Here is a 20,766-nt window from a genome sequence, read left to right as displayed (position 1 = left end):
AAACATATATATGTTCACTAATCTAGCTAATGTTGAACTTGGTAAAATGATTTGGTTGAATAATTGAAAAATGAGATTAATCAGGAATACACATCGATCATGAGATTATGCATTAAATTTTTTATAGTTTGCCCCATTGAATATCTAGCTTGCCCTGTTCATTATGCAGTTTGCCCCGCTCAATTTCATGTCTGTCCTGATCAAATTATAGTTTGTCTTGCTTACGTTGGTAGTTTGGCTTGCACAATTTTCGGTATTTCCTGTTCCAGTTCTATCTCCATTTTATATAAAGCTTGTTCAAATTAATGAAATGCTACATTCTTTTGAACGTAGTCTGATTTTGTCCACAACGTTTATCTTGTGAATTTTATGTTTGATATGTTTTTTAATTCATCTTTGCAAACGATGAATATTCTGCCGTAATCCCCAACCCAACATGTAGGTGTTCACTCACATGGTGGTTTGACAAGGTGAAGAGCGGAGTGGATAAGCACAATAGTCGTCTAAATTTGTTTAGGCAATCTCCTTTCTCGTTTCTATTGCATGTTACATCCTTTAGATTTTTAGGGGCTCTATTTCACCTTCTTTTTGTAAGATACAAAGGTGATCTAGTATTTGAGATCAAGGGGAGGTGATTGCACTTTACCGAGATGGACTTCGCCCTCATTACTGGTCTTAAGATTGGAGATCTAACTGTACCGAAGAATCGTTATAGTACGGGTTCATTAAGTGACAAATACTTCAGAGAATATCCAGTATTAAAGAAGCAACTAATGGAGGTGTTTGAGAGATTAGTTGACACCAATGAGCATGAGGACGTCGTGAAGGTTGCCCTACTTCTAGTTGTGGAGCACTTTCTTGGGGGAACCGAACCGAAAACCATGTGCAACATGGATTATATTTACCTAGTTGACTCGCTAGATGATTTCTATAGGTATCCCTGGGGTAGTTTGGGATACTATACAATGTCGCAAGGAATCAAATCTGCTGTTGCTGCATCAAGTTCCCCTCGGTACACTGTATGTGGTTGTGTCCTTCCTCTACAAGTAAGAACACCTTTTACTTTATATATGTTTTCCCTCTATAGTCAATTATGGATTCTTAACCTGGTGCAATTTCATTCTAACAGGTATGGGCAGTAGAGATATTACCGGCCCTACAAGACTATGTTGTTTCGTACGTTCTGTATAAAATTCCACGCTTCATTCAATATCGAGGCTGGAAGGGTTGGAAGTATAACAGAATACATACTATTTTCGAGAGTAAAGCTGTAAGTTTATATATATATCCCCATCATTTACTTTGCTTAACTTGACGTATATGTTTTTTTATTTAACATTACTCTTTGTTCTTTTGCAGACAACAGTAGTAATGAAATTAGAACCAACGCTACGAGAATGGGAAACGGATGCCATTCGCTCTGTGCGTGATAATTTCCAGGTGAGATGTTACGGAAAATGAACTATAATTTCATGTCTGCCATTGTAAAGTTATCCTTACTCTTACATATCCATATATATATTTTTGTAGCTTACTGAGACCCAGGAAGATGATGAGGAGGGTAATGAGATTGATCACGAGGAGGGTGACGAGTCAGATGATAGCGATGAGAAAGGCGAGGAGGGAGAGGGACCGAGGGGTGGTAGACCGAATGTTGTTCTTATGGAGGAATTTATGATTGAGAGGGAAGAGTTGAAGAAGGAGAGAGAGGAATTGAAAAATGAGAGGGACGAATTGAGAAAAGAGAGGGCAGAGATGAGAAGGAAAAAAAGCATTGTTTGATGACAGGGAAACGTTACTGAGGAGGGAGAAGGAATTGTTCTTTGTGGACAAGGAATAGTTCTTCAAGGACAAAGAAAAGTTAGCGAATGAGATGGAGGAGTTTAATAAGGAGAAGGAAGGTAGTCGTACACAGAGGGGACGTAATGTGATGGAGGAGGAGGGTGAGGAGTTGAGGAAGAGAGTGGAAGTAAATGATATTGAAGATAAAGAACTTGGACATGTGGATCTTAATGTGCAATCGTATAGTAATGTCAAAGGTAATGTATGGAGTGAATCCACTTCTCATGCCGTTTATGAAAGGAGAGCCAAAAGGATACTGGAGCCGTCATATTACAAGATTTCTCTATACTTGTCCTTGTCTTCATTCGATACAACCCCTGGGGCGAACAAGGAAAAGTTAGCGAATGAGAGGGATGAGTTTAATAAGGAGAAGGAAGGTAGTCCTAAACAGATGGGGCATTTTGTGATGAGGAGGAGGGTGAGGAGTTGAGGAATAGAGTGGAAGTAAATGATATTGAAGATAAAGAACTTGAACATGCATCCACTTCTCCTCCCATTTATGAAAGGAGAACCAAAAGGATACCGTAGCCGTCATATTACAAGGTTTCTCCATACTTGTCCCTTTCTGCATTCGATATAACCCCTGGGGCGGTTCGTGAACCCGAGTAAGTAACAACTTTTGCTACTTCTCCGATACCATTTCCTGTACAGATGGATCCTTTTAGGATACTATCCACACAGGAGGTGAAAGAGGCAGAGGACTGGTATGAAGCAAATAAGGACATGTCAGAGAGGAAATGGTCCAAAACGATATGGATAAAGGATGCCTAGGTTGATAGCGAGGTAAGCATTACTAATTTATTCTCTATATGCATCAATTGCCATGCAATTAATTGTTATATGAATATATGACGAAATCGTACTATCCTATTGATTAGGCTATTGACACATACATCGACTTCCTTGAGAAAAGGCATTACGCCCTCTCAATAGCATATCCTCAGGATTGCAAGTTATGTTCTACGTATTTTACGGTAAATGTTTATTATGGCAATCCTTAATCTGTTTGAAAATTTTATTTTATTACATGTATTGAACTTTGATCATGTTTGTAACAGCAAAGCCTTGAGGGGTGTTTGCCGGTTTTGATTGCATACCGGGCCTCCAATTCGGCGTCAGAACGGTCGTCGCTAATAGGCCAGCTGACCACAGCCTACGCAATTGCCAGGCAGCGAGATAAACCATACGCCAGAGCGATTTGGTGTTATGAACGGGTAATGCACTCATCACAGAACATCATCTTTTACTGTTATATGTTCTATCATGTTTTGACAAATATATTATTTTGTGAATCATGGACAGGTTTATGCGCCAATAAATCATGACAATTCACATTGGTTTTTGCTTGTCATCTATCCTAGAGAAAGAGAAATCGTTATTGTGGATAGCTTATACACATATCTAACGCTGAAGTTCAAGCATAAGATGAAGAATATGACCGATGCACTCCCCGTTCTCTTCCATGCCACTGGAGATAGTACTGCGCTTGAAGGGAATAAGTGGACTGTCAGATGTAGGACAATGATTATGACTGCGGCATATTCATAATGAAATTCATTGACATTTTGTGTAGCGGTCTCACCTTGGAGGGAATAGACATGCAAAAATTCACCTCCGATTGGAGGAAGTTAATAGCATATGATTGCTTGTCTGTAGTCAGGAGGTGATATTTGTGCAGTGCAAGGGAGAAAAATTTTGTAAGAATGTATTATTCGGAGGTTTACAGTAATCTTAGAGTGCTGAAAATTTCCAAGTATGTGCATTTTAGCGAGTTCCTTCTCTAATCACGATAGCCTTGGGAGGGTTGATCCGAATTCCTCTCAAGTCTATCGTGATTAGAGATAGAACTCGCACTGAAATGCATATACTTGGAAATTTTCTACATACTTGCCGAAAGTGCAAGTTTCGATGTATAGCATACTCTGTAATTTTAGTGAATGATGAAATGAACTTTATACTGTCCCACAATATTTTCAGTTTGTCTCGATATGCTCGTCGATCAAGTACAATGCACATGGAACTCGATGCTTGGTAATTGCTCTAGATCAAGTTCAATGTCTCGATATTACACATTGTATGGATTTTATGCACAATGATGCAACCACTGTAGGGCACTTCCTACTCTTTTTTACTGCAATGGGGTGATTTTTAAAGGGAGGTCAAGGATGTTTGTGTCTTCTCTAGGCCATGTTTGGAAACTATGGGTTCATGCCAAACTACAGCAGGGGAAACTAGGTGAGTATTATGTGGGGAATATTAAAATTGAAACTTGTATGATCATTGTGCTCATTCTTCCAATGCACCCATGTGGAATTGTATGATCCTTGTATCTATTACTCTTAGTTAGATGCTTTTATTCACTTTTGAGATGGGACAAGGGGTTGTCATTCAATCCCATATACACATGACAAGGGTGCAGGGGATTAGGCCTCAGGCTATAGGCTATATCAGTTCTCTGAGTAACCCCTTGGAACTAGCCTATCAAGACCTTTATCAGGACCTATGCAAATGATGCTCTCCACAAAGGTATCCTCGGTAATATGATCCTTGCCAGATATTCATAGAAATTGATGGATTGCACTATACCAACTTTTGAAGCACTGCTTTCCATATAGAAAGTGTTTTTGGAAGTGCAAGAGCTAGAACCTGTGTCATGCACATTCGTCTTGCACCTTGCTGAAAGTGGGGTCCTCGATGTATTTTTCTTTTAATGCCTCAATTCCAACAACCTCTATGGTAAGTCTCCCCAATAGCAACACCCTAATACTCAAAGTGTCTGCTACTTTGTTTCGTATTTCAGCTATATAATGCAAAAGAAATTATGTTATTGTAAAAATGATGTCCACTTTGCATAGTGAGCACTTGTCTTCTGTTGTGAGTTGAAATATCTCAATGACTCATGATCCTAATAGAGAAAACTTTGCAATGAATCAGGTATTGCCTTCAATGTTGTAGCGCCTAGACCACTCAGTAGAACTTAATATCATATATGGAGTAGGTACATGCTTCATTAAACTTCTAATTAAAGGAAGCAATCAGCTTAAACCTTCCTCCCTAACTTAGCATTGTACCGTACCAACATTTGGACCTAAAATTTAGACCCATGGGGTGGGTATTGTATCCAAAAGTATGACCGGATTACTAAATAGGTTGGGCCCGGGTCCTAAAAATCAATGTGACTCGAACCGTCTTAGTCCTAGTTTCAAATGGGTCTAATTTGGGTCATACTAAAATGGACCTAACCTAGATCCAAACCAAACCCGATCCATCCTTGACCCAAGAAAAAAGGAGTAACTAAGTACGTGTGTTTTTTCCCCTTCTTCTTTTGGGCTAGACTATGGCAATAGTTAGCCACCTATTTCTAAATCATGGTTACCCATCCACTACTAGTAATAGTTTGGACTGTTGTGAATCATAAGCCCCATTGTTGATGGAGAATATCCAAAAAATTACACTAATTTAACTACCCTAACCATTTGATGTTACCTATTGAACTTGGACATCCGAACATTTCATTATTTACCATAAAAATTGATAGTCACCACTAATTGGATGGTTTGTTTGGAACATTATTTGTATGAAAATTGGTTTGTAATTTCTATCCCTACCCAGACCCAAACTAGACCTGACTTGAACTTGACCCATGTAATAAATGGGCTGGTTCAAGCATAAGAACTCCCCTAAATTTTCGGAGTAACCAACTATGTTTGTTGAAGGTTTTCCGGAAGGGTGGAAACTGATCAACTTCAAGAGGACTTTCGCTTGTGCATGTATTATTATGGAAGTTGTCATACCTCGGCATAGAAATTCAAACGATATTGGAGGCTTTTCTTTTGTTCGCATGAGTTCAGAGGATGAAATCATGAAGGCAGTCCACGATCTAAACAGAGAGAGTTTTGGGGATAAAAAACTTAGGGTTCAAAAGGTAAAATTTGGGCCTGATAGGAAGAACAAAGAGGATATGGAATAGGAAAATCAAGGGACAATAATCCCAAAACAGAATAAGGACGGCCAAAGCATAGAGGGAAAGGACATGGTGAATCCTTCGAGGGCAGTTACAACACTAGAAAATGGTAGGTCTTTCAAAGATATGTCATTTTAAACAAAGTAGGGCAAACAATCAGTGTAGAAGAGGTAAAAGAAGGCTCAACGAACAAATGGATCTGGAGGGTGACCACAGGCGAGGTACCAGAAGTGAGGATCCATTCTAAAGTTCTTGATGATTTTCTAAAGACATTCGAACATTGTTTTGCAGTAGTTGTTTGATCGGGTACTACAGAGAGGGATCTAATTATCGATTGATTACTTTTTCACTGTAGCGAAATAGAGGAAGTTGTGGTTAAAAAGCTTTAGGAGGATGTGATGTTGGTTTCCCTGGTATTCCAAGATCATGCAGCGGTGGTATTTGCAGCATGCAGGTTAATCGATGAAGGAATAGTCATGAAGTTACAAAACTGGGGGGAATGGTCAGTCTTTGGGTGGGAGGAGCATTGGTACCAAATATGGTATAACCTTTTAGAATTTTGGATCGATGATATATTCAGAGAAATCGGTGCTTGTAATGGGTCAATGGTGGAAATTGATAGTCAAACAGATAGAAGTGAGGAGCTGCATTCCGCTTGAATCTGAATTCAAAAGAAAAAGTTAGATTTGTGATAAATGGGGGGGAGTGGTATATATTATTTAGGATTGTCCATCCATGTAGTGGTTTCTACTGTAGGTAGACAATGGCTAAAAATCAATACGGATGGACTAATCCTACCTAATCTGATAAATGGCCTTCAAAGCTAATGGTAGAAACAAAAGTTGCAGCCGACTATCAACCATTCGCCCATGCAAAGCTGGTGGCTAGGGCTATATGATGCGTTCACAAGAATGAAGAAAACGGGCTCCGGTGAGTGTGCAGCACGTTGCTGCTGCAGAAGACTCACACATCTCACAACTATGCTTGTCATTCCTGCAAAGAAACGTTTCCAATTTGAACAATCACAAGCATGCATTCCTATAATTTGGCAATTGTATACGAACCCCTAGATTTCTTGACACTCAATACATGTCCCCATCGCTTTCAACAACACATCTAATAGGTCTTAAGTACAAAACATACCTTTCAATGCAATGTGCTTATTAGAACGAACATTTCGAGCATCATTCAAAGCATTGCTCAGAAGATCCATCAAAATTTTCTTTTGGGACACCTCCATAGTTTAGTAGTGAAATTAAAGTGATATTTAGGTACGTTTTCCTTGGCTGGTTACTAAAAAATACAAGCAGTAAAAGTAAAAAAACTAACCCAAACATAAACAATGATGGAATTTATTTATGTTCGTATCGATCCCTAGTGGGGGTGGCTAACATGGAGGGTATGTTCAACAAACTAACCCAAACATAAACAAAAAAAAAATATACCAACAAAAATGTACATGAATAAATTTTAAAAAAAAATACACCAAAAAAAATAGTAGATGTATATCGATATTGCATTGTATATCGATATATCAACACAATGTCAATATATCTATAGCAAAAGACATGTCGATATATCGACATCTTGTGGATAATATCGAATTATGTCCTCATTTGTCCAGTGACCAAACCCAAAAAATCCATATTTAATCAATATATCGATAACATGTCGATATATCTATTGCAGAAGACATGTTGATATATCGACATCTTGTGGATAATATCGAATTATGTCCTCATTTGTCCAGCGAGCAAACCCAAAAAATCCATATTCAATCGATATATCGACAACATGTCGATATATCGATAGCAGATGACATGTCGATATATCAACATCTTGTGGATAATATCGAATTATGTCCTCATTTGTCCAGCGAGCAAACTCAAAAATTCCATATTTAATCAATATATCGAGAATTTATAGATCATATCGACATAAGTGACGATATCGTTGATGATATCTACGAATTTAACAACTAGAAATGTACGGTCGATGTTATCGATATATCGTCGATATGATGCACGTAAGTTGTAGATATGATCGACATATCAAAGATATAATCAACGTAAGTTGTCAATAATATCGAGAGGTATCGATAATATCGACTCTGAAATGCAAATGTGAGGTGAAGTTTTGATCCATTTTCATAATATGTCGATATATCAACATCTTGTCGATATATCTATTGTAGATTTATTGCCACTTATCGATATATCGACAGATTGTCGATATTATCGAATTACATCTGAATGTATCCAGTAACAAAACACCAAGAATTCCATTTTTACTCGATATATCGACATGTTCTAGATACTATCGACAGCATATTGTCGATATATCGACTAGTGGTCGATAATATCGATTAAAGAACTGAACCCTCCAGTGCTCTGACCATTGAAATTCTGATAGTGTCGATATATCGACAACTTGTCGATATTATCGACGATGATCGGTTTTGAAAAAAAAAAACAGCATTAACTGCTTTCACCAACCATCCTTTATTTCTCTCAAATTCCATTTTTAGAATCCTTCTTCCAAAACGTTCCCTCCACTTCATCTCAACCAGATTTCTCCACATTAGCAACGGGGCTCTTCGAGGGATTTCTTCTTTGACGATCTCGGTATGTTTGTCTTCATTGCAATCAATATGAAATGTTGTGTTTGTGTTCTACAGGTTCTTGAAGCACTAATGGTGGATAAGCTCTTGATCTTCTTGTCATGGTTATGATTTGAGAAACGTGCCATACAATATATATATATGATGGTCGTGTCCCCACCATTTTTGAAATAGTGGTGAAGTTTCATTGGAGTCTATCTCATTCACCATTCCTATAGAGAGATGCCCCTGTTACAAATCTATGAGCCTATGATGATGTTCTTTGGTTTAAGAACAGAGGAATGTGGTCTAACCTGCCTTTGCCATTGTAAGTTATGTGAAGGAAATTCGAAAATAAAGGGAAAAAAAAATCATTGCTATTGTTGGGTGTGTTTGGTTGGACCAAATATCTGAAATTCGTGTGAACTGTGATACCGACGCTATCAAGATTGCAAACACTGATTCACCGGATTACCTTAATTGCCTTGGCCAGCAAGTCAACAGTTTGGCAACAGTAGGGGCACAGATCTTCATTGGGCTGATAGGATGTGAATGTTGAATATGTACCATTCTTTTATTCTAATAATCTGTTTTTCTCATATATGTTATGTCAATCTGCATGCATATGTTGACAGTGCACGTTTTCATTAATATACTTATTCACAGCATTTTAGAGGCGAATTAGTTTATTTAAAAAATTGAGAATTATTTTCCAACCGTTGTGTTCTTTTGTTACAATTTGAATGTATTGAATGATATTGTTTAATTGAATTGTTTCTGCTTTTTCATGTCTCAAGTAGTATGGGTGGTGAGTGACCCATTAGTACTGTCGATCACTAGCTGTTGGAGCAGGTGGCCCACAAACATCATTGATTCATTGATTGAGCTTACCACTGGCCAAAAGTTCCAAATTAATAGAAATATAATTAGGGCTTTTGGAACCAATCCATTTCTCTTTTAAACTTTGGTGATCCAAATCTTTTTTTTTTTTTTGAACTCCTGGTGATCCATCATTGGTTTGTTATGTTTTGATTCACCAAGTGTTGTTTGATCTGTTGCTTTCGAAGGGACTAATTTGGTTCGAGGGTGTGATGGAAAGTAGTATTTGACCATTGCAAGGATCCATGTGAAGCAATGATGATCGTGTTTTATGGAGATGCTCATTAAATGGCCAATCTCGTGGACGGGGGATTAGCCATACCTTCTTTGTCACTGAGAATTCTTTCCCTCCATTGTGATGTGTTTTCCTTTCTTTAATGAAAAATTTCTTAATTGAATATAGAAATCTTTAAATGTTTCTTTTTTAAGAATATGGTTGCAATTAAATTTCATGCACATGAACCACTTACTGATTTTGAGTAAGTATTGAACAAAGGGAACATTCTCACACATAATATCGACAGATTTCCTTCAGATGGTTTTATTACCTTAATTACCTTAATTGCCTTATTTTATCATTTCCTTTGTTTGTAACAGGCACTATCATCTCAACCATCATAATGCCTAAGGATAAAGGAAAAAAGGTCATGGTTGGAGAGTCATCCAAGGGAGATCGTACCAAACTCCATTCGGAACGGGCAGAGGAACGGACTTCCCCGACCGAATCGCCGGCTAGACGAGCTCGTACTCAAAGGAGTACTCCAATTCAGGATCCCCCTCCACCAATACAACCAGAACAATTGATCCCATAGGTTCCTCCTCCCCCTACGAACATGTACGACAAATATCGCATCCGAAAAATAGTATATGAGAAAAAAGTCGATAAGCGTGCATCCAGCAATTTGGAATTCCATAAATTTTGGAGAATGTTGGGTAGAGTAACCTGTTAGATTTTGGAGGGACAGTTAGAAATGAGCAAGTGATCATATTTTTATCGTACTGTCACTCGCCGGTAATGCACCCTGCTTCATTTCAGGTGACCATTGGAGAGACAACCACCACCATTGATACTGGGGTGGTTGCACAGCTTTTAGGGATTCCAGCCACAGGTCAAGGCTTAACGGATCACGACATTGATGACCCAGCTGTGCGGCTAGAAATGACGAAGTCATTTTGTAAAGGACAGAATGTTCCTTGGCATAAGGGTAATGCACTGAGAGCAACGCACCTGGAAGACAAGTACAAGGTGCTACACAGTATCTTCACCTGGAATGTTTATCCGAGGGACTCGAACAAGTCTGACATTACTTCGTATATGTTAGATATTCTATATAGCATCTGTTATGGTATTCCTCTGTATCTGCCCACCATCATTACTCAAATAATTACCGACAGCATAACAACCACGAGAAAGGATGTCATTCCATTCCCACACCTATTATGTTTGCTCTCCCGTTATGTTGGCCTGATGCCCACTACTGACCGACCTAGACCCGTGAAAATGTTTACACAAAACAACATCAAGCGTATGAAACTGGGGTTGAAAAGGGCTTCGACATCAGTAAGGCGCAGTGAAGATTTTATGGGAGAGACAGAAGCAGAGGCAGCGGAGACAGAGGCTGCAGAGACGGATGCAGCTGAGACAGAGGCAACCGACACCGACTATCCTACAGAGGGAGAGCAGCCACGATCCTCGTATGATCATACTAGTCGAAGGATGTCATAGCGTAACCGCAGGGCATACATTGTCAGGCACATGGATGAGCAGGACAGATGACTCACGCGACTGGAGCAGCTTTCTAAGGCCATCCAGAAGGGTATGGAACGGGTCGAGCATAAGATTGACATCCTTATTGCCACAATCACCTACCGGCGTGATGATGTCGCTCCACCGGATGGCGGTCTGTCCAGCTAGACTGCATTTAGTCATGTCTGTTGGCTTGTGCATCAAGTATCTTTTTGGGATGTCAAGCCTATCGGATATTATTGTTGAACTGTTTCTTTAAATAGTAGCGTTAATTTTACTTTGACTGATGCAGGGGACTATGATTTTAGTGCCTAAACTTGGGGTACTTATTTTGATTATAGTATTTGGTGTTATGATGAAATTTATTTATGCACTTCCTCTGGACTGTAGATGGACTCAAGAATCTCAACCATTCCATTCACCTTTATCAAAGAATTCATTGTTCATAAACTATCCCCTTAATCCTCTGCCACACCCGACTGCCACTCTTATATCAATCTGCTCATTCGACAAAACTGAAAAAAGAACTCAGCCCAGCCTTAAGTTTACTACAGCTCGCCATCTAAATTCTTTTTTGGTGAACCATGTTGCCCATGGCCTCACCATGTCCCCTTCAAACTATTTATCTCTGACAACAACCAAGTGTGATTATAAATGAACTTCCTCACCGACCTTGCATCTTCACCTCATGACTTTTGTGATTACAGTACGTGGTGTTATGAATTTGTTGTCTGCTTGGCAATTTTATATGCTTTCTCATGATATGTGAACTTGCTGCATTTGATGCCATTTGGATGCTTATTATCTTCTGGCTCTGATTGATTCCAGTTAAGTTTCGGATAGTTATCAATGTGCATAATGAAGTACATATATGATTTCTTTCCTTGAATTTGGTAAAGATTCAACTTCTTCGTTTCCCTTACATATTTTATATTTTTATTGTACAATGAGAAATTTCAAATTTGGATCTGATCACAACAAGATTACTTGATACATGTTTATCTCCTGTTCATGCTCTCGATCTCTTCTCAGCAGTAGACAAATTACCCATCCAGGAACCCTACTACCGAATCAGTTACAAGTTTGCTTACTTTCGTGGTCTAGGAATGCCGATTATAGCATTTTATTCTCCATTAGCAATGCCGATTAATGCATCAATAGCAACAACGGTAGCAGCAATAATGGTGAGCTTCAAAACCCTCTTCCCTTCCCCTCCTACTAACATGCGCCTTGGGTGCATTGATGTTTTGGTTATCTCTCATTTTTCTCTTAGCAAGGTATTTCCTTTTTTTTTGTATTTTTTTTTTAAATTTTTCATAAGGATAGAGCTATTTTGGGTTTATGTTCTTTTGTCATGGGTGTGCAAGTAATGGGCATTTTTGCTTTGCCTTGTTATTATTATTTTAAAATTTTTTGGAGGTATAAGGATAGAGTTGTTTTGGGTGTGTCTTAATTTGTCTTGGTTTAGCTTGTTTTGGTTTGAATTTGATTCATACAGGTTATTGTATGTTGTCATCAATGTTTTGGTATCTCTCATATTTTTCTTTTGGTAAGTTATTTTCCTTTTTTTTTGAATTTTTTAAATTGTGAAAAGGATAGCGCTGTTTTGGCCTTTTGGGTTCTGTTATTTTGTCATGGATGTGGAAATCTGGCATGTTTGTGGCATGAAAACTGTCCTGTAGGGTCACATCCCCACTGTGAAATAGGATGCCTTAAAAGACAGACCAATCCAATCAGCCACACCATAGAGAACAATGGACAACTGCCCAAAAACCTTCAAATTCATGTGGGGTCATTCAATAGTTGTACTGGCCAGGTATTTAAAGGTGTCCTGTTATAATGGTGGGGTGACCCACTGGAGGATGGGTTATAGTTGCAATCACCTCATTGGCATTTCCATCACCCATCCAAACTGTTCATCAGGGCTAGTGAACTCTCCAAGGCTTCCTTGAAAATTTAGACTAATTGATGATTTATGTATAACAAGTGACATAACTTCATGGATGACCATGATCAAAAGAAATCATGCAGGAAAGCTAGATCTAAGGCAAAATTAGCCTAAACCCGAACTATAACTTCAACATGGAATTGATCCTTTTATCTGTTATAAGCGATTCATTGAAGTAGTAATTTGGTATCCTACTATATATCAGAGGCGTTTTCCTTAAAGCCATGTCATATGTTCCTTCCTGATTATCTATACTCCACATTAGCAAATGATTTCAGATAATCATTATGTTAATCGTGCATTCTGATGCAATAATATGCATAACGATTCTGTACTGAATGATGCAATGTGGCATAGAGAGATGCTATTATGTTGTGCTTCGTGAAGTTCTATTAGGTGTTGCTCCACCACCACACCCATCGCAAACATGTATGCTGATTGGGACCATTGATCTGGTCGGATGCCTTGCTGATGGGGCACTCGGGACCTAATTTGAATCTCTCTATCTTTAGGTATGAAGGAGGTCCCATTTATCTGTTATTATAAATGCAGTTTCCTAGTTGCTTCTTAATGTGAAATTGTTAAGTTGGATTCATTCTTGAAAACTTTTAATCAATTTTTTTTTCCAAAGTTGAGCCAGTGATCAAATCTGCCTTTGATGGTTACAGTGCCTGCATCTTCGCATACGGATAGACAGGCACCAGAAAATGGGTGGACAGGTGTGGTTGCCCATCGATGAGAACTAAATGGTTTATTTGAACTTTCAATTAAGTTCATCCAATCAGTTTGTGGAATCCCTAGCTAATAATAGCGTAAGAAATCTTCTAATTGGATTAATGATCTATTCTTGCTTTTAACATATGCATGGATAGCAATGGGCTAAGTGGTGAGATTCCTTCAACATGTTCTAACATGAGAAACATGAAGATCAACTAGGAGCAATACATAACTTTCAATTGTATGTATCATGCAAAGTATGAGGAGACACACTCATAGGTAAAGCATATGCATGATTTCTTCTTGATTGGTGATGACAAATTTTTTTAGATGGGTGGCTCAACCTATTCAATTGCTTTTTCCATAAATATTTCAATGTGGACTGTGACTCAGATCAGACAGACACATTTAGTTGCCCCTCTTGACATGCATTTTTCAGAACTATATAGCATTCTCATAGAGCATATATCAGAGGATATTGACCATAAGGTATGCATCATTACTTCGTACCAGTTACCGGAATCAATTTTACTCCTCTTGCCAAGATTCTTCAGTCCATAACCTCTGGTTTATACCAGTCGAAGTTAATTGCAGTTTCTTGTCTTTTGTACTACTGCAATGTCTTTCCGAGTTGAACCTAAATGTGCGGGAGATCCATTCTAGAAAGCCGCTGAGCTATAGAACCAGGGTTGGAGATGAGTTTCGGAAATCAAAAGGTCTTATTCTTGTGACTTCTGATGTATTTGCATGCGGTGTTGATTATCCAGATGTCACCCTTGTTATGCAGGTAATATAGTGGATAATTTCTTTTTACAATAGAAGGGGGCATTATGGAATGCATGTATAGATAGGGCTGATAATTGGTGCATTTTTACATGATATGCTATACATGAAGATCAACTAGGAGCAATATATAACTTTCAATTATATGTATCATACAAAGTACATAAATTACATAAATTACATGATATGCTACACATCAGGTATCGAAAACTTGCACGACCAACGATTATGCCCGGTTTGTTTGCATCGCCCACACTTTACTGTTTTTGATTCCTCTCCACGCGATGGAATTCTAAGCTTTTTGGGTCTTCCAGCTGACCTCCTCTGTCTTGGGGGTTTAATCTGCACACAATACTCCTTCATCCCCGCTGAAATTTCTCACTTGTTATTGTCGCGTACTGGATACACCGATTCACTATACGTGGCCAGGTAATAATGCGCCGTGTAGAATGGGGAGCAATATAAGTAGTGATCCAGATTGTAGTTTATGCAGGCTGACAGGACATGCATGCAAGGGTACCCCTTCACGCCAAACTCACGACATGTATATGAAAACTCACTGAGCTTCACCGTATCGTTATAATCTCCAACGACATAGTACTCATCTCGAGAAATAGCATGGCAGCGAACATCTCGCGCCTTCTGTACGATATCCTTTAACTGTTTCTCCGCCCATGGTGTCAATGGACCCACAAATGATGCCGCAGATTCTCGTCTCTTGTAAAATAATTCCTGTATCTTCAGTATTACAGCCTCTATCAATTTCGTAATGGGGTATTCGCGTGCTTCTTTGAAAAGGGCATTAACGCACTCAGAAATGTTCGTCGTGACGAAGTTGAATCTTCTTCCTGGAAAGTGCGAAGATGCCCATCTCTCGTACCCGATTTCTGTCAGCCATGCATATACTGGGGGATTGGCCATTTCGATATCATGCATTATTTTTTCAAATTCGGCCTTCCTGCAAGTTTCACAGTCATCCAGTAATACATCTCCAACGACTTGTCTTTAAAAATGTCCACCAAGTTTCTGTAGATGTGGTACGCACAATACCCATGGATCGCACGTGGGAAGACTCCGGGAACCTCTTTCATTAGACCTTTATGTCGGTCGGATATAATGACAAGACCCTCCACAGACCCTAACACATTGTTAAGGTAGGTAAGGAACCAATTCCAACTACTATTATTCTCTGATTCCCCGATGCCAAACGCAAGTGGAAATATATGATTGTCCCCATCTAAGGCTGTGGCGATTAATAGCACACCCTTGTATTTGCCCTTTAAGTGTGTCCCGTCAAAAGCCAATACCATTCGCAATGATTTCTGAAAACTTCATATGCATTGTCCGAGAGCTAGAAAACATCTCTCGAACCTCCAAGTCTGTTGGTTTACGGAAACGGCAGTAACTGTCCCTGGGTTGGCCCTCCTCAACTCATGCAAATACAAAGGGAGTTGATTGTAGGAGTCTTCGTAAGACCCCATCACGTGATTAATTGCAAGCTCCCTAGCTTTCCATGCCTTCCAATAACTGATACGAATATTATATTTCTCTTGCATAGCGAAGATAATGTCAGCTGGCCTCAATCCTAGGCGTTGTTCAATGCGGCTAATAACCAGATCACATCTAGCTTACTGCTGGCTTGCTGGTGATTGCTCTTCATCCATGTCATGTCGCACGTGTGTTTTGATTCATAAGTCCGTATTTTGAATATATCCGTATCATTCTCCCGAGATGCATGAACCCTCCATTCGCATGCATCTTCGAAGCACACCACGGTAAATCTCCTAGAATTTGAGTATATTACTCTACTGGAAATTATTTCGAATTACAAACTGACTCAAAACATACTAGCACCGACTCTTGTCCTTAAACGTTTCCCCAACAGCTATATCGGTCAGTTCACATAACAAATCAGTATATTCCAACATTTTTGCATTGGTGAATGCATCATCATCAAATGGCGTGAGAACTTAACGAGTCAAGAGGTTTGATGTGTCGAGAAGGTCTCGAAGCGGAATGTCGCTTACACGCACAGATGGGATGGTGGATGATGATGGCAGATCCACTGTTGATCTAACGGCGGTGTCTTGTATTCATAATTACTTTTAATGTCAACTACACCACTGACTTGCGTAGTCACAACGTTTAATGTTTGCGGCTGTTCGGGTAATTGATCATTGTTTACTATCACTTGTAGTGGAGAGGGATTGTATTTGAATTCCACGCCATACTCATCAGTCACACTGTCCACGTATGTTGTGGTATTGATGTGTTGGATTGTTTCGATGACTAACGGGATGAATTTATCTGAATGCTCAAACTGGTAAGACAAGAAGTCTTTGACGTCATCGTCGTCTTCAATTTCGATTGGAGGCATTGATTCGTTAGTGCAAGGATTCAATACTTTCATCCTAATATCACAATCTTCTGGTCTGCTCTTAATAATCTTGTAAATTCTAGATCGAAGCTCCTCGTACGTAGTCTCGAGATGTAGCGTCATTTGTTTTGATGTTCCACCCGTGTACGAGTATCGTTTGTTTTCAAATTCTAACTCCCCGCCAAAAGAGCACATGATTCTTGCAGCCATTATCTGAAAACCAATACAATGACACATTATCAGTGAATCATAAATCAATGAAACCATGTCATATGACAAAACTCGATTAAATAATGAAGGACCTTCGTCGTTAACAAATGGTTTCAAGTGGTGCTTGTTTAATTTTATGACGTTATCTATCATGCCTTTGAGCGAGGGAGGCATTATCAGTTTGAGCGGAGCACACATGAAATTCAGCAGGGCAACCTGAAAATTAAGTAGGTCAAAATAGAAATTCAGCGGGAGTAACCTGAAATTGAGCGGGGCAAACTAGGAAATGAGCGGGCCAAGCATGAAATTGAGCGGGGCAAGGTAAACATGAAATTGAGCGGGGCAAACTAGGAAATGAGCGGGCAAGCATGAAATTGAGCAGGCAAACTAGGAAATGAGCGGGGCAAGCATGAAATTGAGCATGACAAACTAAGAAATGAGCAGGGCAAGCATGGAATTGAGCGGGCCAAACTAGGAAATGAGCGGAGTAAGCATGACTAGGAAATGAGCGGGGCAAGTATGAAATTGAGCGGGGCAAACATAAAATTAAGTGGGGCAAACTAGGAATCGAGCGGGCCAAGCATGAAATTGAACGGGGCAAACTAGGAAATGAGGGGGCAAACATGGAATTAAGCGGGGAAAACTAGGAATTGAGCGAGGCAAACATGAAATTGAGCAGACACGAAAATGAGAGGGGCAAACAATATTTCGAGCAAGCATAGCGTGATATTGAGTTGGCCAAACATTTCTTCGAGCAAGCATAGCATGATATTGAGCGGGGCAAACATTAAATTGAGCGAGCATTGCATGGATATTGAATGGGCAAACTATAAATTGAGAGAGCATAGGATAATATTGAGCTAGGCAAACAGTAGATTGAACAATCCTAACATTATATTTATCGCGGCAAACATTAAATTGACCTTATCTACCATGAAATTAAGCTGGGCAAACATTACATTGAGCGATCTTAGCATGAAATTTATCGCGGCAAACATTAAATTGACCTTATCTACCATGAAATTAAGTTAGGCAAACATTAAATTGAGCGATCCTAGCATGAAATTTATCGCGGCAAACATTAAATTGACCTTATCTACCATAAAATTAAGCTGGGCAAACATTAAATTGAGCAAACCTAGTATGATATTTATCGAGGCAAACATTAAATTGACCTTATCTACCATTAAATTAAGCTGGGCAAACATTAAATTGAGCGATCCTAGCATGAAATTGAGCAGGGTAAACATGGAATTCAGCGAGCGTAGCATCAGATCAAGTAAGCCCTAACATAGAATTGGGTGAGCTTCAAATTGAATTGAGCAAGTTTGACATGGATTCAATCGATCAACACATAAAATTAACTAAGCCTAACGCATGAAATTGACTAAGCCTAACACATGGAATTGACTAAATTTCGCATGCAATGCCATTATACGAGTGTAGCTTTTTTTTTTTCAAGATCTATACCTCCGACTGCTGAAGTACCGGTCAAATGCAAGTTGAAAAAAGGTGCTTTGGAGTGAGGGAATATTTTGAACCTTTTCAAGGAGATGCAACCAGTTCATTGGATTTCACGTAACCCTAGCCAAGATGAAATATGGAAAATGTAGAATAACGATATCTAGATGGATATCTAGATGCTTCACAGAGATTTCAGTCAGGAAAATGAGAAGAAAACCCTTGGTACATCACTTCTTTGTTCGAAGAGAGTTTACCTGTTTTTTTCGTTAATGGGAGTGAAAGCAACGCTGAAAAGCAGCAGCAGTGAAAAGAGTATGCAAAAAGTAGGGGTATTTTCGTTCTAAAATTCGTAATCCGCACGTGCAGGTCTAAGTTGCAAAAGAAGGTTTATCTTCTTTCATAAAAACAGCTGGCTAAAAGGTGGGGTCCACAGTCCTAAATTTCTCGACAGAGGATTGGGGTTAAAGCCATCCGCAGGGACTTTCTTCGACAGGAAGCTAGTTGGGGTACACCGTGATGTTTCTTATAAATCCACTCCGTTCATCCGTTTTTCCAGGTCATCTTATATCACGGGCCCAAAATTGAGGCTGATCCAAAACTCATGTGGGCCACACGGCTTGAAAAAGTAGTTAGGGGAATTCCTGCCGTTGAAACTTTCCTGGGTCCACCATGATGTATATATGCCATCCATACCGTTCATGAGGTCATTTCTACTGGGATGAACTAAAATTAAAAATTTAATAATAATAAAAAAAAAAAACGTTAGCATGAGCCAAAACTTTTGTGGCCACTTGAATGTTTCAATAGTGGAAGCTCAATCCTCACCTTTTCCTGTCGTTTGTGGCGCACTCGAGGTTTGGATATATATCATTGTTGGGTCTAAGTTATAACATGATCTAAAAAAACTGATGGACGGGGTAGATTTATTACAAATATTGAGGTGGGTCCCACCTAGCTTCCAGTTGCAGCCGGAGGCTAAGGGCTTCCGTTTCCAATAACACAGGGGAGAGAGAACCTCAGTGGACGATGAGAGAGAGATTGGAGGACGAGAAAGCTTGTTTTAAAAGAAAATGGAATATTTAGAGAAGTTAAACACTTGTAATATATTCGGTCAATGTACCATATGTGTAACAAATCTGGTCAGTTAAATAGTTATGGTCCCTCATAAGCATGTGAAGCATATAAAATTATTATTTTTCTGTAATTAGTAGTATGATTTTCTTCTACAAGAAAAGTGAGCTGTTAGAAATTCAGTCCAACAATTCAGATTCAACTTGCAGGTTTGGCTTAAGTGGTTAAGGTCATTTAATAAATTGTTACAAATAAAATTGAATAGGATGCCTTATTTGATAAACGGACTAGATATGTGACATGTATTCCTATAGTACCTATATAAAACTTTGTCATGTATCCTCTCGTGAGGAGGCGTTGCATAAAAATAAAAAGATTATCTTGACTCTTTCGAACTCCCTTCGAAAGATGCATTTAGATGCTAGAGTTCCAAACAATCTTAAATCTTTATATCTCTTATTTTCTCCCGCTAGAAAGTTGTTGAAAAGCTTGGACATATCTTGTATAGTGAGCCTTATGTGCAGTTTTTATTGTTAACCGATGGTCCAATTTTGTTGTAGGATCTCTTTCCATAGCCCGGGGGGTTCAGTAATAAGAGTTTTATTTTCTTACATTTCAAAACAAACTTAATTATGGTTTTATCTTCTGATTATAAAGTTTATGGAGAGTTATTAGGTGGTTGGAACGAAACACATCCAATAGTCTCATTTCAGCCAATGTGTACAGGTTAGGATTTTTCAAATAAATTGAACTTTGTATTGTGACTTAGATAAGTGGTTTCATACTTTGATAGTTTAATTTGAGGTAATCTATTCCACGTGTAAAGTTTTTAAGTGGCTGATGAGTAGGAAGCACTATACACTGTCAGAGTATCATTTAAGACCCATAGATGATATTAAAACTGTCATTCGAGCTACCTTTTCTCCTACGACTCAAATAGAATATAAACATATTAAAATTTCACCACCGCATACCTGTCTCATTTGGAAGTGATTGAGAATTCTTACCCGGTGGTCGTGGTATCGAGTGGTGTGAGTGTAGGCCCCAAGATCAGAAGGATCAGGAGGTATTCTAAAATACCTCATTTTGTCTGGTAAGGTGTCTTGTAAGGTTCAAGTGGACCACACCATAGAAAATAATGGCGTTGAATGCCCTGTTCAAAACT

The 20,766-nt window shown here is 38.9% G+C and overlaps 1 protein-coding gene across 1 annotated transcript; it reads left to right on the top strand.

Moving 5' to 3' along the window:
- Positions 1-489: 489 nt before the first annotated feature.
- LOC131240034 (uncharacterized) lies at positions 490-2,037 on the top strand. Its single transcript, XM_058238042.1, has 4 exons — positions 490-1,046; positions 1,130-1,270; positions 1,360-1,440; positions 1,531-2,037. Exons 1-4 carry the CDS (start codon positions 651-653, stop codon positions 1,780-1,782), a joined length of 870 nt encoding a protein of 289 aa, XP_058094025.1. The 5' UTR covers positions 490-650; the 3' UTR covers positions 1,783-2,037.
- The last annotated feature ends 18,729 nt before the right edge of the window (positions 2,038-20,766 follow it).

Source organism: Magnolia sinica, chromosome 3 (assembly GCF_029962835.1).
Source record: "Magnolia sinica isolate HGM2019 chromosome 3, MsV1, whole genome shotgun sequence".
NCBI classification, from domain to species: Eukaryota; Viridiplantae; Streptophyta; class Magnoliopsida; order Magnoliales; family Magnoliaceae; genus Magnolia; species Magnolia sinica.
This window is presented reverse-complemented; position numbering and strand designations above follow the sequence as displayed.

What these genes read in the sequence shown, in the direction of transcription:
- LOC131240034 (XM_058238042.1), top strand. Translation starts at nt 651, where the DNA reads ATGGACTTCGCCCTCATTACTGGTCTTAAGATTGGAGATCTAACTGTA. An exon ending in GTTGTGTCCTTCCTCTACAA is followed by an intron (nt 1,047 to 1,129) that starts GTAAGAACACCT and finishes TCATTCTAACAG; the next exon opens with GTATGGGCAGTAGAGATATT. An exon ending in CTATTTTCGAGAGTAAAGCT is followed by an intron (nt 1,271 to 1,359) that starts GTAAGTTTATAT and finishes GTTCTTTTGCAG; the next exon opens with ACAACAGTAGTAATGAAATT.